At 39.4% G+C, this 16,493-nt stretch overlaps 1 protein-coding gene across 1 annotated transcript; it reads right to left on the bottom strand.

Annotated features, from left to right (window-relative positions):
* Nucleotides 1–5,233: 5,233 nt before the first annotated feature.
* Nucleotides 5,234–15,935, bottom strand: nots (nothepsin). Its single transcript, XM_060903638.1, has 9 exons — nucleotides 15,871–15,935; nucleotides 15,571–15,742; nucleotides 15,076–15,193; nucleotides 14,710–14,828; nucleotides 11,882–12,081; nucleotides 10,470–10,595; nucleotides 9,413–9,560; nucleotides 5,521–5,619; nucleotides 5,234–5,422 (listed from the first exon to the last, which is right to left on the bottom strand). Exons 1-9 carry the CDS (start codon nucleotides 15,933–15,935, stop codon nucleotides 5,234–5,236), a joined length of 1,236 nt encoding a protein of 411 aa, XP_060759621.1.
* Nucleotides 15,936–16,493: the final 558 nt, after the last annotated feature.

Raw genomic sequence — 16,493 nt, 5'->3', positions numbered from 1 at the left:
GGCAAACCAACTTAAAGGTGCATTACTGCCACCAACGGGGCTGGAGCATAGAACAGGCCATATTGGGGGAGGGGGGAATAAACCTATTATTTTTTTAGCTATTTCTGTTTCTTTTAAATACTTGATAATTTTTGGGGGTTTGTTTTCGAGTAGAGTTTTTATTTTGTCTTCGGTCGGTTCAGCAACATGCTCCTCCATTTTGTTTTTCTCTACTCACGGTATATGAGCTGATATCCTAGTAGTAGAGTAGCCAATCAGAGCACGAGATTGCTCGTATCCAGTGAATGTGGATAGAATAAATTCTGATAACTAACATGTGTTTGTGTGTCTAACATGGGCGATTGCTCCAAGACAACGAGGGAGGCTCAGCCTCCTCTAAAAATGACGAACATCGTGTAGGATGAATTGCGCTAGGCTTATGTTATAGCCGACCTTATAACATTGCTATTTCAGATCCAGAATCATAGAAATATATGTGCTCAACCCACTACAGTGCGAAATCATTCCGTTATAACTTTAATGTGCGTGTGAGTTTTTCCCCCTCGTGACAGCGCGATGCAGCCCAGCCTCAGTGGACTTCAATGGCATTTGGGAGCTATGCGCTTTCAATATCAAAATGCAAGACGATTATTGGACAAATACTGCGAAAATGCCCGCCCACGGACTCCGAGCCTCACATGGGAGGGACATGGCAGTTTCCGCGAGGAGACTGGTGATTGGTGAAAGCGGCCGGATATTTTCTTTGATTGACAGCTCGTTTCAAATATAGACAGGCAGCGGTGAATTTCAGTTCAGTCCCATGCGGATTCGCAAGTGCTGTGGTGTATTGTAAGAGATCAGGTTAGATTTCGATTTCATTCATTACATACGGTTTCTACCAGCTTTTTTAGTTTGTATATATTTTCATTGTAAATAAAGTGTAAATATAGTGTTGTCAAGTTTGCTATCTTAGTTCCAGAAATTTCGTTTACTTGAGTGACTGAACTTGAACTTGAGGGGGCTAGTCAGCTAGCAAGAAAGCTGCGCACGGATGCCAAGCATTGCTGATTTAATTTTGGCGAAGCCATTTACCAGTCTTCCTTTCGAGGAAAAAATTAAAATTAAAGAGCAGGGTAGACCAACGCCTCAAATTGACTTGGTGAAAAAGGTAGGGAATAATACTCGTTCCTTTCAGCTCTCCTGGTATGAGAAAGTGAATTGGCTAACAGCAAGTGACCCACATCAACAACAGTAAATAGGCTACTTTAGTAATATGTCATGGATGGACCAAAAATATAGAATCTATTTAAAATGTTTATGCTGAGTATATTATATTGGAATATATATTTTTCTGGATATGAATTAAACACAGCTACAATTTGGAAAACATTTTTAAACAAAAATACAACTGAGAACATTTCACACTACAGACCTGGATTAAAAGTGAAGGGTTATCAAAATTGTCAATAAAACATTTCTCAGTCAAAATAAGTAAAATATAGGGAAAGTGTCATTGAATGAAATGTGTGGCACCCAGCTCTATGTTTGGCTCCCCAAGGTCAGTGCTTGTGCCTATTCCAGAACACTCTGCTGTTACTGCTGAGGTTCCTGACAAAGAGCTGCTTTCAATAATGATCAATTTTTAAACAACATGCCACAATTTTAAAATATAAAATGTTAAAATATACCCCCCCAACACCACCATCATGTATATTGGACAGTAGGCTAATGGGCCAAAAGAACCTGTTATTTCACAGTTTGTGATGCTGCCAACAATCAGCCAGATCAGAGGCAAGAGTATGGGCAAAATTGATGTTTTTTCTTTTTAAAATCTGCAAATATCGTAACCGACCAGCCTCCCCTGTTTGAAAGGCTACCAGCCGCCACTGGTGTCTAACAGGGAAGAGCTCAAATGCAAAGAGAAGCAGTGATGTACAGAAATGCGTCACCAGCCACAGTCAAATGAGCAGTGAAATGTCTGTCAGGTGAGGCATAGGACTTTGTTGCATATAACGTTGTTGTTTTGAGTCTAGAGAAGGTGATTAAACCATATTTTACTTTTATAAACATGCACTTCTCAATGATGAAATAATAAAATCACTCTTTAACACTGAAAATGCACAGCTTGTTTGTTTCCTTTAATAGGCTGCTTCTTTAGCTTTGCTTGTTTTATTTTCCAGAGTTCACTAGCTCATGTATCCACCATGTGTTCTGTATTGCAATGGCATTTACAGACTTTATAATGACACTTTACAGCAACCTACAGTATATGAACAAATATCAAAATTGCCTGCAAAAATCTGCAACATCTATTGGGAATAATAAAGAGATTACCTGTGAAACAGATTCACCCTCTCCATAGACATGGACTGTTTATTTGATTATTTTATCTTCAGTAGTTTCTTGTGGCATCATGGAAACCATCTGTTTAGTTTCTGTGACCCATCATAGAATGGGAGACTTGCACATTCCTGTCCCATATGATTAATTTCACCTTGTGCTAAACATGAGTGTTTTCACATATACTTCTTTTTAAACGGATCGTACTCCTGTTAAAGTGGACTAGAAAGGTGCTTTTGGTGTTCACAGTCATGGCTAGAATTACAGTTGTGTTCAGAAGTTTACATGCACTCAACTGGCTAACATTAAACTTGTGGAATGGCCTTCCCCAAGTCCTGACCTCAACCCTATCAAAAATATGTGGACTGTGCTTAAAAGTCAGGTCTTTGCCAGGAAACCAATAAATTTAATTGAACGCTACCAATTTTGCCAAGAAGAATCAAAACAAGAATTTGGCCAGAAGTTTGTTCATGGCTACCAAAAGCATCTGGTCAAGGTGAAATCTGCTAAGGGACATTTGACCAAATATTTTTGACCCTGTGTGCATCAATTTGACCCTGTGTTGATTTCAGAAAACCAAAATAAATTAAAACTTGTACACCAAATTCTTGTTTTTCCTATCACAGATGTCTCATCTCATTATCTCTAGCCGCTTTATCCTGTTCTACAGGGTCGGAGGCAAGCTGGAGCCTATCCCAGCTGACTACGGGTGAAAGGCGGGGTACACCCTGGACAAGTCGCCAGGTCATCACAGGGCTGACACATAGACACAGACAACCATTCACACTCACATTCACACCTACGGTCAATTTAGAGTCACCAGTTAACCTAACCTGCATGTCTTTGGACTGTGGGGGAAACCGGAGCACCCGGAGGAAACCCACGTGGACACGGGGAGAACATGCAAACTCCGCACAGAAAGGCCCTCGCCGGCCACGGGGCTCGAACCCGGACCTTCTTGCTGTGAGGCGACAGCGCTAACCACTACACCACCGTGCCACCCCTATCACAGATGTATGTTGTACAATAATTCTGCCACAGAAAAAGAACAGTACGAAGGAATCATTGAAAGCCCAATATTGCCATGACATTCATGTCTAGGATGAGTGCATGTGGGGGGGGCAGCCATGGCCTGAAGGTTAGAGATGCAGCCTTGGGCCTAAAGGGTCACTAGTTTGATTCCCGGAACCGTCAGGAAAAATGTGAGAGTTGTTCAGTGAATAAACAGAACTTTCCGCTCCCTCTGTATCATGGCTGAAGTGCCCTTGAGCAAGGGCACTTGAACAAGGCACCTCACCCCCAACTGCTCCCTGGGTGCTGTAGCATCGCTGCCCACTGCTCTGGGTATATGTGTGCGCGTTTATTGCTTGCTTGTGTGCATTCACTGCTTCAGATGGGTTAAATACAGAGGAGGAATTTCACTGTGCTTGAGTATACATGTGATGAATTAAAGGCCTCTTCTTCTACATCTGACCACAACTGTAGCTATGAGGGCACAACAGTGGGTTTTTTACATCCCAAGTAACCTACCTCCATTTGTCAAACTTTATCAGGCAATCATTGTTTCCATATAATGTAGTGGCATAATGTAGCATATGATGTAGGGGGACAAAAAGCAAAACTTGCATTCCAAGACCAGTAGCGTTGATTGGTTCTCAAGTGACCCCTGAGCAGCCGAGGAGGACACTTTTGGTCTTTGGGCAAACCTAAATATCCAGTCTAACTAGAGTCAGAGCAGTTTGTGGAAGAATGGAAGTATAACACAAAGTTTCATAGCACATATTCAGCATTGCGTTATATTAAATATGAAGTGGGTCACATTTCTACACTGTGGACCTCTGTATGCCAATCACTTACATCAGCGTGATATCTACGGCTCGAAGCATTAATTGGTTTTGATGATTCTGCACCAAAATTATTTATCTTCAATGCTTTCTCTTTTTTTTCCCTGATGCTTCGAATATTTCCCTACACTTGTATTCCCTTTCAGGTCCACTTTTTTTTTTTAAAGAACTGTATGTGAAATCACCTACAATATAGATGAGTCCAAGTTTACACTCATATTACTTGTATTTTCTCTAGTCACACAATACTGTACAGTCTTCTCTCTGAAATTGTTTCTGAGGTGAAGTCAAGTTAAAGGACTGTGAATTAAGAATTCTTATCCTATATTATTATTAGGTATATTTTTATTTATTATTAAGAATAAAGATTCTTGACTAAAAATAAGATCAAGAATTGTAAACCTACACTAAAAGTGATCTCAAGTTAAAGCTAAAGTTACATTTAAAACTTGGTAAGACGTGCTCTAGCAGGAAAATATGACCATACTTATGAATTTCAAATGTAAATGTCTGTGTGTGCATAAAGAGGCTACTACCATTCATTACACAATGTTTGTCAAGCGACACAGGAAAAGGAGCAGAGAAAAATCATTCTTGAGCAATATGCGTACAGGACACACAAATATCCACCAGTAAAAAATTTCAAAGTAAAGGCGGCTATTTTTACTAGATTTTTGATTCATGTATGCAGCCACATCAATAAAACTCCCAGAACCAGAGAGAAATTCCTCAAATCATGTGATAAAGCTGAACTCAGCTCAAAGCTCATTATTCAAGTCAGTCAGCGTAAACATATTCAGTAACTACTATGAATAATTTAGTAATGATAATTAAACTAATAAAGGTTTGCAGTTGTGAGAAGTCTAGACTCACTGACAGATGCTAGGAGATTAGACATTACTTTAATTAGTCACCATCATTTTGACAAAAATGTCTTAAAGGTCAGTTGCTTTGCTTCACAAAGTTGTGAAATAAGAGACAGTATGCAAATGTATAACTTTAATGATTAATTATTTCAGTGTCACGCTCTTCAGATCCAGGAAGTGCGGGGACCTGGAGGACGCCCACTGTTACTCAGTAGAGAGATTTTTGGCCTTGTCAGAGAGTTGAGCAAGGCCAACCCGGTTCTTGTCTCGGTCATAGATACTGTAAACCTGCGAGATGAAAATGTCCCCAAGAATCCAGATAGGGCCGAATGGAGAACTGATATCTGATGCTTGAAAGCTGCTGATACAAATTTCTTCTTCATTTATTGTATCCTGGGGGGGGGGGGGGGATACAAAATATATGCAGAAGGGATGACGTTGTGTGGTATGCTGTAATTCTAGGGATCGTGTGTGTGTGTGTGTGTACTCACTCTGCGGATGTATACATCTGCAGTGAGGTCATACTCCACTCCATTAAGTACAAAAGACACAACAGGCAAACTGCTGATCCTGGTGCAATCAACCAGAAACTGTAATCCAAAATATGTTTACATTAACGTGAATGATGTGTTAGCTACATAATGAATAAAACACCATGGGTTGTGCTACAATAAGAAAATCAATCAACAACGGGGTGCAATGATGCCCCGTTACCAAAGTTGATATTCAAAGTTGATTATTTTCCTATAACTGCATGTCCCAGTGTTTTATTTTCCTTATATCACAGCAGTTTGTCAACAATTCCTATTCATCTCATCTCATTATCTCTAGCCGCTTTATCCTTCTACAGGGTCGCAGGCAAGCTGGAGCCTATCCCAGCTGACTACGGGCGAAAGGCGGGCTACACCCTGGACAAGTCGCCAGGTCATCACAGGGCTGACACATAGACACAGACAACCATTCACACTCACATTCACACCTACGGTCAATTTAGAGTCACCAGTTAACCTAACCTGCATGTCTTTGGACTGTGGGGGAAACCGGAGCACCCGGAGGAAACCCACGCGGACACGGGGAGAACATGCAAACTCCACACAGAAAGGCCCTCGCCGGCCCTGGGGCTCGAACCCAGGACCTTCTTGCTGTGAGGCGACAGCGCTAACCACTACACCACCGTGCCGCCCCACAATTCCTATTATAATTATTAATTAAAGAATGATGTATCATACTTCTTATCCATTTCTATTTACATTTAATGCTGTGGGATGTCCACAAAACAAGTATAGTACCAATAAAAAGTTTGTACACCCCTACACATTCATAGGTTTTTCTGTATTTCTGACTATTTTCTACATTGTAGAACACTGAAAACAAACCTATGAAATAACATATGGAATGTATATGGAATTATATGGTAAACAAGTGTTTAAAAAAGTTTCATCTTTTAGATTCTTCAAAGTAGCCACCATTTACCTTGACGCTTTACACACTATTGGCATCATCTTAAGCAGCTTCATGAGGTAGTCACCTGGAATGCTTTTCAATTAACAGGTGTGCTTCGTCAAAAGTTAATTAGTGCGATTTCTTAGTGCCTTCTTAATGTGTTTGAGATCAAACAGTAAATAGTAAAATACAGTAAATAGCCCTATTCCACAACTGTAGTAATCCATATATCAAGAACCGCTCAATTCAGTAAAGAGAAACGATATCCATCATTACTTTAAGACATGACGTGTCTTAATTCATAAAAGTAAAGAAAAAACACTGAATTAGAAGACGTGTCCAAACTTTTGGCTGGTAATATAAGTTCTTGTTCTGACTTAATAAAACAAATTGCAGCTTGTGATGTTCCTGAGGAAGTCCCCTTGACCACTACACAGCACTGATTTCTGACATTTTTTCTATAGGTATTAAATCAACTCTCCTTACAGAAAGCTTCGCCATATGAGCAGTTAATTTTTTTCTTCATTATATATCAAAAAGCAAATGTATTTAATCTGTATATTATTAGATTTGATTAGAGAGTGTCAATTATATGAGTCACTGTGAATGAGGAGTTAGAATAGAAAAACAACCGTGTTATAATGGGTGCATTAATATAAACCTGTAATTATAGCCAGAACTATTGTCAGGGCTGCTGTTATAGGAAATTAATCAACACCTTCTGGCTAGATGCAAGAATTCAGCTGTGTAATGTTATAATTGTATTTATCAGGCCAGTGCCATCATTATTATTATTTTTTTAAATCTGTAATTTTTGTTGGTGTATTCTCTTTAGAAGTGGTTTGATCTTGCTGCTCATATTGATGTAGGAAAGAGCAAAACGCAGCCCACTGTGTAACGATATAATGAGGCATTGTCGGCCGTAGGTCATGTGCTCATTCTCTCCCAAGAGTGCACACAAAAAAGACAGAAAACATCTGTTGATGCAAAGACATCCCTGACTGACATGCACTTACAGGAGTGTGTGTAATGGCAATGTACTATCCAAAAACAAAATCACTATTTTAATACAACCCTGATTCCAAAAAAGTTGGGACAAAGTACAAATTGTAAATAAAACGGAATGCAATGATGTGGAAGTTTCAAAATTCCATATTTTATTCAGAATAGAACATAGATGACATATCAAATGTTTAAACTGAGAAAATGTATCATTTAAACAGAAAAATTAGGTGATTTTAAATTTCATGACAACAACACATCTCAAAAAAGTTGGGACAAGGCCATGTTTACCACTGTGAGACATCCCCTTTTCTCTTTACAACAGTCTGTAAACGTCTGGGGACTGAGGAGACAAGTTGCTCAAGTTTAGGGATAGGAATGTTAACCCATTCTTGTCTAATGTAGGATTCTAGTTGCTCAACTGTCTTAGGTCTTTTTTGTCGTATCTTCCGTTTTATGATGCGCCAAATGTTTTCTGTGGGTGAAAGATCTGGACTGCAGGCTGGCCAGTTCAGTACCCGGACCCTTCTTCTACGCAGCCATGATGCTGTAATTGATGCAGTATGTGGTTTGGCATTGTCATGTTGGAAAATGCAAGGTCTTCCCTGAAAGAGACGTCGTCTGGATGGGAGCATGTGTTGCTCTAGAACCTGGATATACCTTTCAGCATTGATGGTGTCTTTCCAGATGTGTAAGCTGCCCATGCCACATGCACTAATGCAACCCCATACCATCAGAGATGCAGGCTTCTGAACTGAGCGCTGATAACAACTTGGGTCGTCCTTCTCCTCTTTAGTCCGAATGACACGGCGTCCTTGATTTCCATAAAGAACTTCAAATTTTGATTCGTCTGACCACAGAACAGTTTTCCACTTTGCCACATTCCATTTTAAATGAGCCTTGGCCCAGAGAAGATGTCTGCGCTTCTGGATCATGTTTAGATACGGCTTCTTTGAACTATAGAGTTTTAGCTGGCAACGGCGGATGGCACGGTGAATTGTGTTCACAGATAATGTTCTCTGGAAATATTCCTGAGCCCATTTTGTGATTTCCAATACAGAAGCATGCCTGTATGTGATGCAGTGCCGTCTAAGGGCCCGAAGATCACGGGCACCCAGTATGGTTTTCCGGCCTTGACCCTTACGCACAGAGATTCTTCCAGATTCTCTGAATCTTTTGATGATATTATGCACTGTAGATGATGATATGTTCAAACTCTTTGCAATTTTACACTGTCGAACTCCTTTCTGATATTGCTCCACTATTTGTCGGCGCAGAATTAGGGGGATTGGTGATCCTCTTCCCATCTTTACTTCTGAGAGCCGCTGCCACTCCAAGATGCTCTTTTTATACCCAGTCATGTTAATGACCTATTGCCAATTGACCTAATGAGTTGCAATTTGGTCCTCCAGCTGTTCCTTTTTTGTACCTTTAACTTTTCCAGCCTCTTATTGCCCCTGTCCCAACTTTTTTGAGATGTGTTGCTGTCATGAAATTTCAAATGAGCCAATATTTGGCATGAAATTTCAAAATGTCTCACTTTCGACATTTGATATGTTGTCTATGTTCTATTGTGAATACAATATCAGTTTTTGAGATTTGTAAATTATTGCATTCCGTTTTTATTTACAATTTGTACTTTGTCTCAACTTTTTTGGAATCGGGGTTGTATCATACATCGTTTTTCAGTGCAAACGACTTGCTATGATGTTCTCACAACGTTGAACTTTTGTCTATATTAAAACACACAGACTCACCTTTAGAAAATTACCTGTTCTTCAGAGTGGAGAAAGCAAAAAAAGGTTCAACACACCATACAAGATGCTTTAAGGCATATTTTTCCCCCACTTATAGAGGTCTTTTAAAGAGCAAATGGCATGGTGTTGAGTTATAAACAAAAAGAAAAATGTGTATACTTTAATCTGGAGTCACTGTCACCTCTCCTATGGGAGTAGGCATAGCTCCAATGAGCTGCTGAAGGATCAGAATGTAGACTTGCGGCCCACTGATGAGACTTGTTCCCGTGTCAATAATCGCCTGGCAACTGTGAGAGTGACAGAAGGCAGCACTTCCCTGAACCTTGACGCTAAAAAGAAACGGGGGAAAATTTAAGTGCTAATGTGTAGTGGCACATGGTGTGTGCTTGATAAGGAACAAAACATGATGGGGCATGCTCTTGTAGGAAAATATCAATCATGATGGAAGTTGATTATTTTCCAGTAAGAACATATCCCAAAGTGTTTTATTGCTGTTGTACTACACTAATTTGCCAGTGAGGACAATTCTTAATTTATTAATGAATAATGCATCACACTTTTAACCATTTATAGTGGTGAAAAACTAAACTAAATTAATAAGACATTATTAAGCCAAGATAAATGTCGTTTGTCATGCTACAAAGTGCAACGTAACTTTTGTCCTTTAACTTGGTAACCTTTACAAAGGGATGACACCCAAGTGTCCATCAATTTTAATTAAACATCTATATTACAGAATGTGTTTCCATATCAATGGTGATGCTTTTTTCTTTGTCGAATAACAAAAGGTTTTTAAAAATCTGTTTTATTATTACATTTAGATGAAATTATTAGGCTTAGATTAAACTTGGATCACTTTATTATTAAATCAGGCTAAGGTTACAAATCCCTGTGAGTTAGTTGCAAAAATTGAAACAATAATACATTAGAAAGAGCACAATAATAGAAACCTTTTATTTTTCTTGCAACTGCCACTACGGTCAGTGCAGCTGCTATAGAATATTAATCAACACTTTCTGACCAATCAGATTCAGGAATTCAGCAGCAGTATAAGGTTCTATTGATCATTCGTAAATGCGTTCTTAAATATATTGTACATACTGTAATAGCAATCTATTTTGCTACTAGAGTCTTTTTTCCCCCCTTAGGATGCTTTTGTAGTGCATGATTAAGCAATAAAAAATTATGTAGAATATAGTGTGTAAAAGACAGTCTAAAGAACTAAACAGTGAACTTACGCATCTAATTTGATCTGCCAGTAGCCTTTTAGAGTGACTGGGACCCAGTTAATGGGAGGAATGAAGAATTCTTCATCCATACCTCCCAGCAACAGTTCTCCTCCCAGAGCGATACCACTACCATTCCTGCCGAAACAAAATCCACAGATCAGTCAGCATGCGAGTCTGTGGGGTCTGAGGTTTGATTGAGAGAACAGATATCTATACAACTTTACTGCTACCCAACCTTAAGTGTATTATTTTCCGATAACTGATTGTCCTGAAAAGTTTTATTTTCTTAATTTATTCTTTAAAAAAAAAAAAAAAACATTTATTAATGTTGTGGAACATCCAAGAGATGCATTCGTTCTTATTGCAGCTATAAACAGTCATTCCCTCATCAGCTTTTCTTCTCTCTCTCTGTTAATAAGACAAAAACACAACGTGTCACGTTACTGAGAAACTGGAAATCAGAAAGACCTCAGTCCTGAACACTTTCTCATGATGGAAAATGTATCGACTGTTATAAAGCACTGACCCCCAGACTCCTTTCATAAATATCCGATCATCTCCTAAAACTTCAACTTTACAGTTTTATTGGTTAAATAATTAGTTATCTGTAATCCATTTGTTATCAGCGCATCCACCATACCAGTCCCTGTTAATAAGTGGTTACTTTAGAAAAAAGTATTAGAACAAGTGCAGGATACACAGTACCTGTGATTTGCATTCAAATTGGCACTGTTATCACAGCCATGCTCATCTCATCTCATTAACTCTAGCCGCTTTATCCTGTTCTACAGGGTCGCAGGCAAGCTGGAGCCTATCCTAGCTGACTACGGGTGAAAGGCGGGGTACACCCTGGACAAGTCGCCAGGTCATCACAGGGCTGACACATAGACACAGACAACCATTCACACTCACATTCACACCTACGGTCAATTTAGAGTCACCAGTTAACCTAACCTGCATGTCTTTGGACTGTGGGGGAAACCGGAGCACCCGGAGGAAACCCACGCGGACACGGGGAGAACATGCAAACTCCGCACAGAAAGGCCCTCGCCGGCCACGGGGCTCGAACCCGGACCTTCTTGCTGTGAGGCGACAGCGCTAACCACTACACCACCGTGCCGCCCCAGAGCCATGCTGTTATATAAATTAATCACCTGACCAAGACTATTCAATATTATTGTGGATTACGAGTTAATCAGCAATACTCAGCCATTATCATCATAGAAGTTAAAATCACAGAACCAAGTAGAATCATAAATACAAAATGTCATAAATTGTTACAAATAGCCACATGGGGCAAATAAAAAAGTGTTTCACAGTGTTTGGTGCCTTGAAATGGTCTTTGATTTCACTACAGTTTAAATAATTAGGTCACTACTACACTGCCTCACTTTCTATTGTTGCTGAATGTCCATGCTCACCTGCTGAGGTAGAAGGAGAACATGGGCTTTTCCACTTTCTTCTGTTTCATCATGTTGTCAAATACAGGTGTTCCAAGCTCCTCAGCCAACAATGGGTAACCGAGGCCCAAAACCCCATCAAACCTGGTCATGACAAAGGACATGCCTGGCTCGTACACTGACTCCCCAAACATCTGATCCTGCAGAACTATAGAGCCCACCTACAGAATATGGCACTGTTACAGAATACACACACTCAGCAAAGGTAAGCAGCAACCATATGGACTGAACGACAACAAAACAGTCTGAATAAATTAGTGTGCGTGTGTGTCAGGGCTTTACATTAGCACCCACCCACCCGCCAAATGCGGGTAAAATTCGGCTTTGGCGGGTAATGACTTTAGTCCCAATAGCCACTTTGGCGGGTGGTTTATTCTGTGGTATGACGATACATTTTAATTGTAGTTTTCTCTGAAGGCATCTGATATAATAAACACATTGCAATGTAATATTACGCGCCTACAACTCCCATGAGCACCTGCATAAACATTCTGACAACGTTAGAATTGTTTAGAGCGTTCGTTAACGGCTCAGATAAAACCAGTGATACGGTAACCTGCGGTTAATGAACGAAGCGACAAAGTTGCTGACAACTGACAAGCGCACTATGTGGCGGCATATAGCTGGAGTTTCAAACCCTGCTGCCCAGGGAAAAAGGGGCAGAGATGATCAGGGCCGCAGCAGCATTTTAAAATCACTGAGGTCCGTGATGCGCAAAGTGCGCGCCGAAACATTTTTGCCATATTTAAATGAGAGGGGTGAATTACACACCACACAAGAGATCTATTCCTGAAATTACTTTTAATGGTGTTTGAACTGAATATCATCAGTTTTGAAAATAAAATCATGTATGTGGCAAGAGTAAGAATAATTTAAGCTTGTTTAATGGTTTGATCTGGCCCAAGCAATGAAAACAAAAGATCCCCTAACCATGTAGCCTATGTAACTAAGATACATTAACAACCTGGCATCCGTTACACCAACATGAAAAAAAAAATCTGGTAAAAAAAAAAAAATCAGGATACACCACCATGTTTTAGGCAAAGTTATCAAAGGCAAACATAAGTTGAAACTTTCCACTCTATTGCTTTGGCTTATCGAATGATTTATTTTTAAAGTCACAAACAAGGCAGGCTACAACTGCGCTGCTTCGAAAATGTAAATTTAACAGCTTGATGAAAGTGTGCTGATGGTTACCATGGAAACCCCACATCTGCTGCACTGCGTTCCTCCGCCGAGTTGCGCGCTCATTCGCTTTTGTGTTCTTGGTCTCAGAGCCGCGCGCACGAAACAGACACAGAAGACAGAATCAGCGTTTAACAATTAACATGCACTTTTTACGGAGATGTTTTAATGTTCTTCTTTATTTTTTTATCCAGTTGAATATTTAGTGTACAAATATATTTTCAGCTCTTAAAAATGACTGAGGTCCGGACTGCGGGGGCCTCAGAGCTGGTTGCGGCCATGGAGATGAACAAGACGCTAATAGGAAGATAAGACAGTTCAATGACAAATGGAAGTTCGGGTGAGATTGGCTAGTTCATAGCAAAACCGAAAATACCATGTACTGCGAAGACTGTAGAAAGTATGGCAAAGACAGGCACCAGTAATTTTAAACTCGAAACTATAAAGGACCACGAAAAGTCGAATGCACACATCGGTACTATAACATCAAAACAGGCGAAGACGGCTGGTTCACTACAGGACAGCATTGCTTTCAGTCCCTGCCTGTCATGAAGTCGGCTGAGCTGGAGAGGATGGAGCTGCTGTTTAGAAACAATCACACGATTGGAAAGAAGTTGATCCCGCCCCAGCTATCAGCTGATGGCCTGCTGGAAGCCTCAGGTCATGAAGACCATTTTTCATGGACCATTCAGACTCATCTGATGATGAATGTAATGAGGACATTTAATGTCTCTCTCTACACACATGTACACACACACACAAACACACACACTATTAATAGATAAGACATAATAATACTTGATAATACACATAATACTTGCATATCAAAACCAAATGTTTTTCAATGATAAATGCTTTGAATTGGACTTTTAATATTAGAATCAGTTCAGTTGTACTGAATGTTATTTTTCATATTATACGATATTTCATATTGTAAGGGGCTTGAATTTGAGTTCAATAAACAGAATGCTCTGTTTATATTTTTGTCTGAATTGGTTGCATGTTTTCATATAGGGAGCTACCTTAACAGCACTGAATACTTGAGTGCTACTATAGAGATACATTATATGCTGCCATTCATAATTAAATCTAGATCTTCCGAACTTTAATGTATCATGTTGAAGAAAAAACTGCGATTTCCTGGCAACAAAATTGTGGCTAGTGAAAAGGCTGAATGGCACTAGCGTGGCCGGTGAGCAAAAAAGTTAATGTAAAGCCCTGGTGTGTGTGTGTGTGTATATATATATATATATATATATATATATATATATATATATATAAAAAGAGAGGGATATACCACATACAGTAATGAAGGGTGGTCTGGGTGCCACAACAAGTCTACCATGAATAAAGATTTTTAGCATTTGCTGATTCATATTTCACAATTACACATTGTTAGTGGTCTGATGTTTACTGTCATGTTTTGTTTAGATTTTTTTTTCACCAATGTGTGAAGACAGGACATCCTCCAAATAGAATGCCCCAGTTATAAATCATTAATACAATGATTAATTTAAACCTCTATTGTCTTCTGGACAGAGGAGTACAGCAGCGTAGCCAGGCCTGATTTATTAGCTTCCAATCTGCCGCATCGGTGTCTTTACCCTCAGTATATCTTTAGCCATCACGCCCAGCAACTGCCCAGAGCCATAGCGAATGCCAAAAATTCGGCCGTCATGAACGTAGGTGCTCGACTCCACAGCCTTGAACCTGCGATGTGCAGCTGTGCCAAGAGAGGAACACGGTGACCCAAAAATCCCAGGTCACTAGCATAAAAGATATGGGCTGATGTTTTCAAATGGGACACTGAGCTGTCTAGCTGTGCATACATTACAGCATGAAATTAAACAAATAGCACAAAAATGTGATAACTACTAATATAAAATTTTAAAAATTGGGATAATCATGACATGAGACTTTTTAAAAAAAATCATCATTCTTTCTGAAACAAGTAGAAATGTGTTCATTACCACATGCTTGACTGACACAGTAGGCTGAAGGCACCCAAAAGTCAGCAGATCCAGTGTCAAAGACCACAGTGAAGTTCTGCTCTGGGGTTCCCAGACTGATCTGTCCATAATACTGTGCCTTTACAACATACCACCCAACATACGTGTTTAGTTATACTGGCCTGAAATGAATACGTACACCAGAATACAATGCTTAACCTAAGCATGAGTATTTGTAGCCCAATAATTCAGTGTGGCTCTGTCGCTGAAGGTCATAATGCATGTTATATTGACAGTTTATCTCCCTCCAGTTAAATGGACTAGCTGCTCCCCCATTTTAAATCCTTTATTAAATCATGGTTAGCTTTCAGCCAGTCATCACCTTGAGCCTATATTTATACCATATTAGATCATCTATACAATAACGTACTAATAGCTTTTTTGGAAAATGAGCCCGTGATGACTTTTTATACTGTCAATTAGATCAGTAATCCTACACTATTTAAAAGTACTTACATCCATGAAGTTGTAAAGTCTCTCTACTGCTTTGCGTGACACCAAGTTGGACGGGTAACACTGGGCATAGCGGCGAGAGAAAGCATCCGCACGGTGATGCTTCAGAAAGTCAGTCAGCTGGTTAGTCATTCTTAAATGATTCCTCAGAGTGGACATCTGCACCAGAGGCACCCTGGGTTCCAAATATTTATTAAACAAATTGTAAGCAATATTAAATACTACCCATAACTTTGGGGATCATATTTTTTCACCCCATAACTTTCTCTTGTGATAATTTAAAAAATAATAAAATTTTCTTACCTCACGACACCATGAACAAAGCACAGAGAACAGAACACCAGGAGCAGTATCAGCTTCATCTTCATTACTTGACAGCATCTATCTGTCTCTTAGCAGGTCTGATAATGCTTTCATACAGAAAAGGTGACCCAATGGACCAATCTACTATGCCAACTGATCTCAACAGTGTTAAGTAAATGTTGGACTAATCTCAGGCTGCCATGACCTTGAACATTGTATTCTGCTTACATAAACATGCACACAAAGGAATTATCCAATAGATATTAAAATTATTTTTAAACATTTTTCAGAACCAATATTACCATTTACCAAAAAACAAAACTCTTGTATATTGAGTGAAAGAGAGAATGGAACTTATAATAAAACCTAGTAATTATTTATTACATTCATTCAGTGTATTCAAGTAGATGTTAAAGTTTTTGGTCTAAATTGAGATTGCCATGACTTGGCACACTGTATTTGACTTAGTTAAACATGACAAAGTTAAACAAATATACACACACAGCTCAAATACAACCTCTCTTTAACATAATTATGTAAATTAAGACAACATTTAAGAGACGAGAAATGATCACTACACTGCTGTATCAACTGTCAGTAGAACTAAAATGGGGGAAATAAGA

Source organism: Neoarius graeffei, chromosome 21, assembly GCF_027579695.1.
Source record: "Neoarius graeffei isolate fNeoGra1 chromosome 21, fNeoGra1.pri, whole genome shotgun sequence".
NCBI lineage: Eukaryota > Metazoa > Chordata > Actinopteri > Siluriformes > Ariidae > Neoarius > Neoarius graeffei.
The sequence above is the reverse complement of the archived record's forward strand: the minus strand, read 5'-3'. Positions and strand labels throughout refer to the sequence as shown.

Bases quoted from the DNA above. Each gene is read 5' to 3' on its own strand.
- nots (XM_060903638.1), bottom strand. From the start codon at position 15,935: ATGAAGATGAAGCTGATACTGCTCCTGGTGTTCTGTTCTCTGTGCTTT. The intron at 15,194-15,570 runs GTAAGTACTTTT...TATGTTGTAAAG, and splicing joins GACTTTACAACTTCATGGAT to GCACAGTATTATGGACAGAT. The intron at 5,620-9,412 runs GTGACAGTGACT...TTTGGATTACAG, and splicing joins TGCCTACTCCCATAGGAGAG to TTTCTGGTTGATTGCACCAG.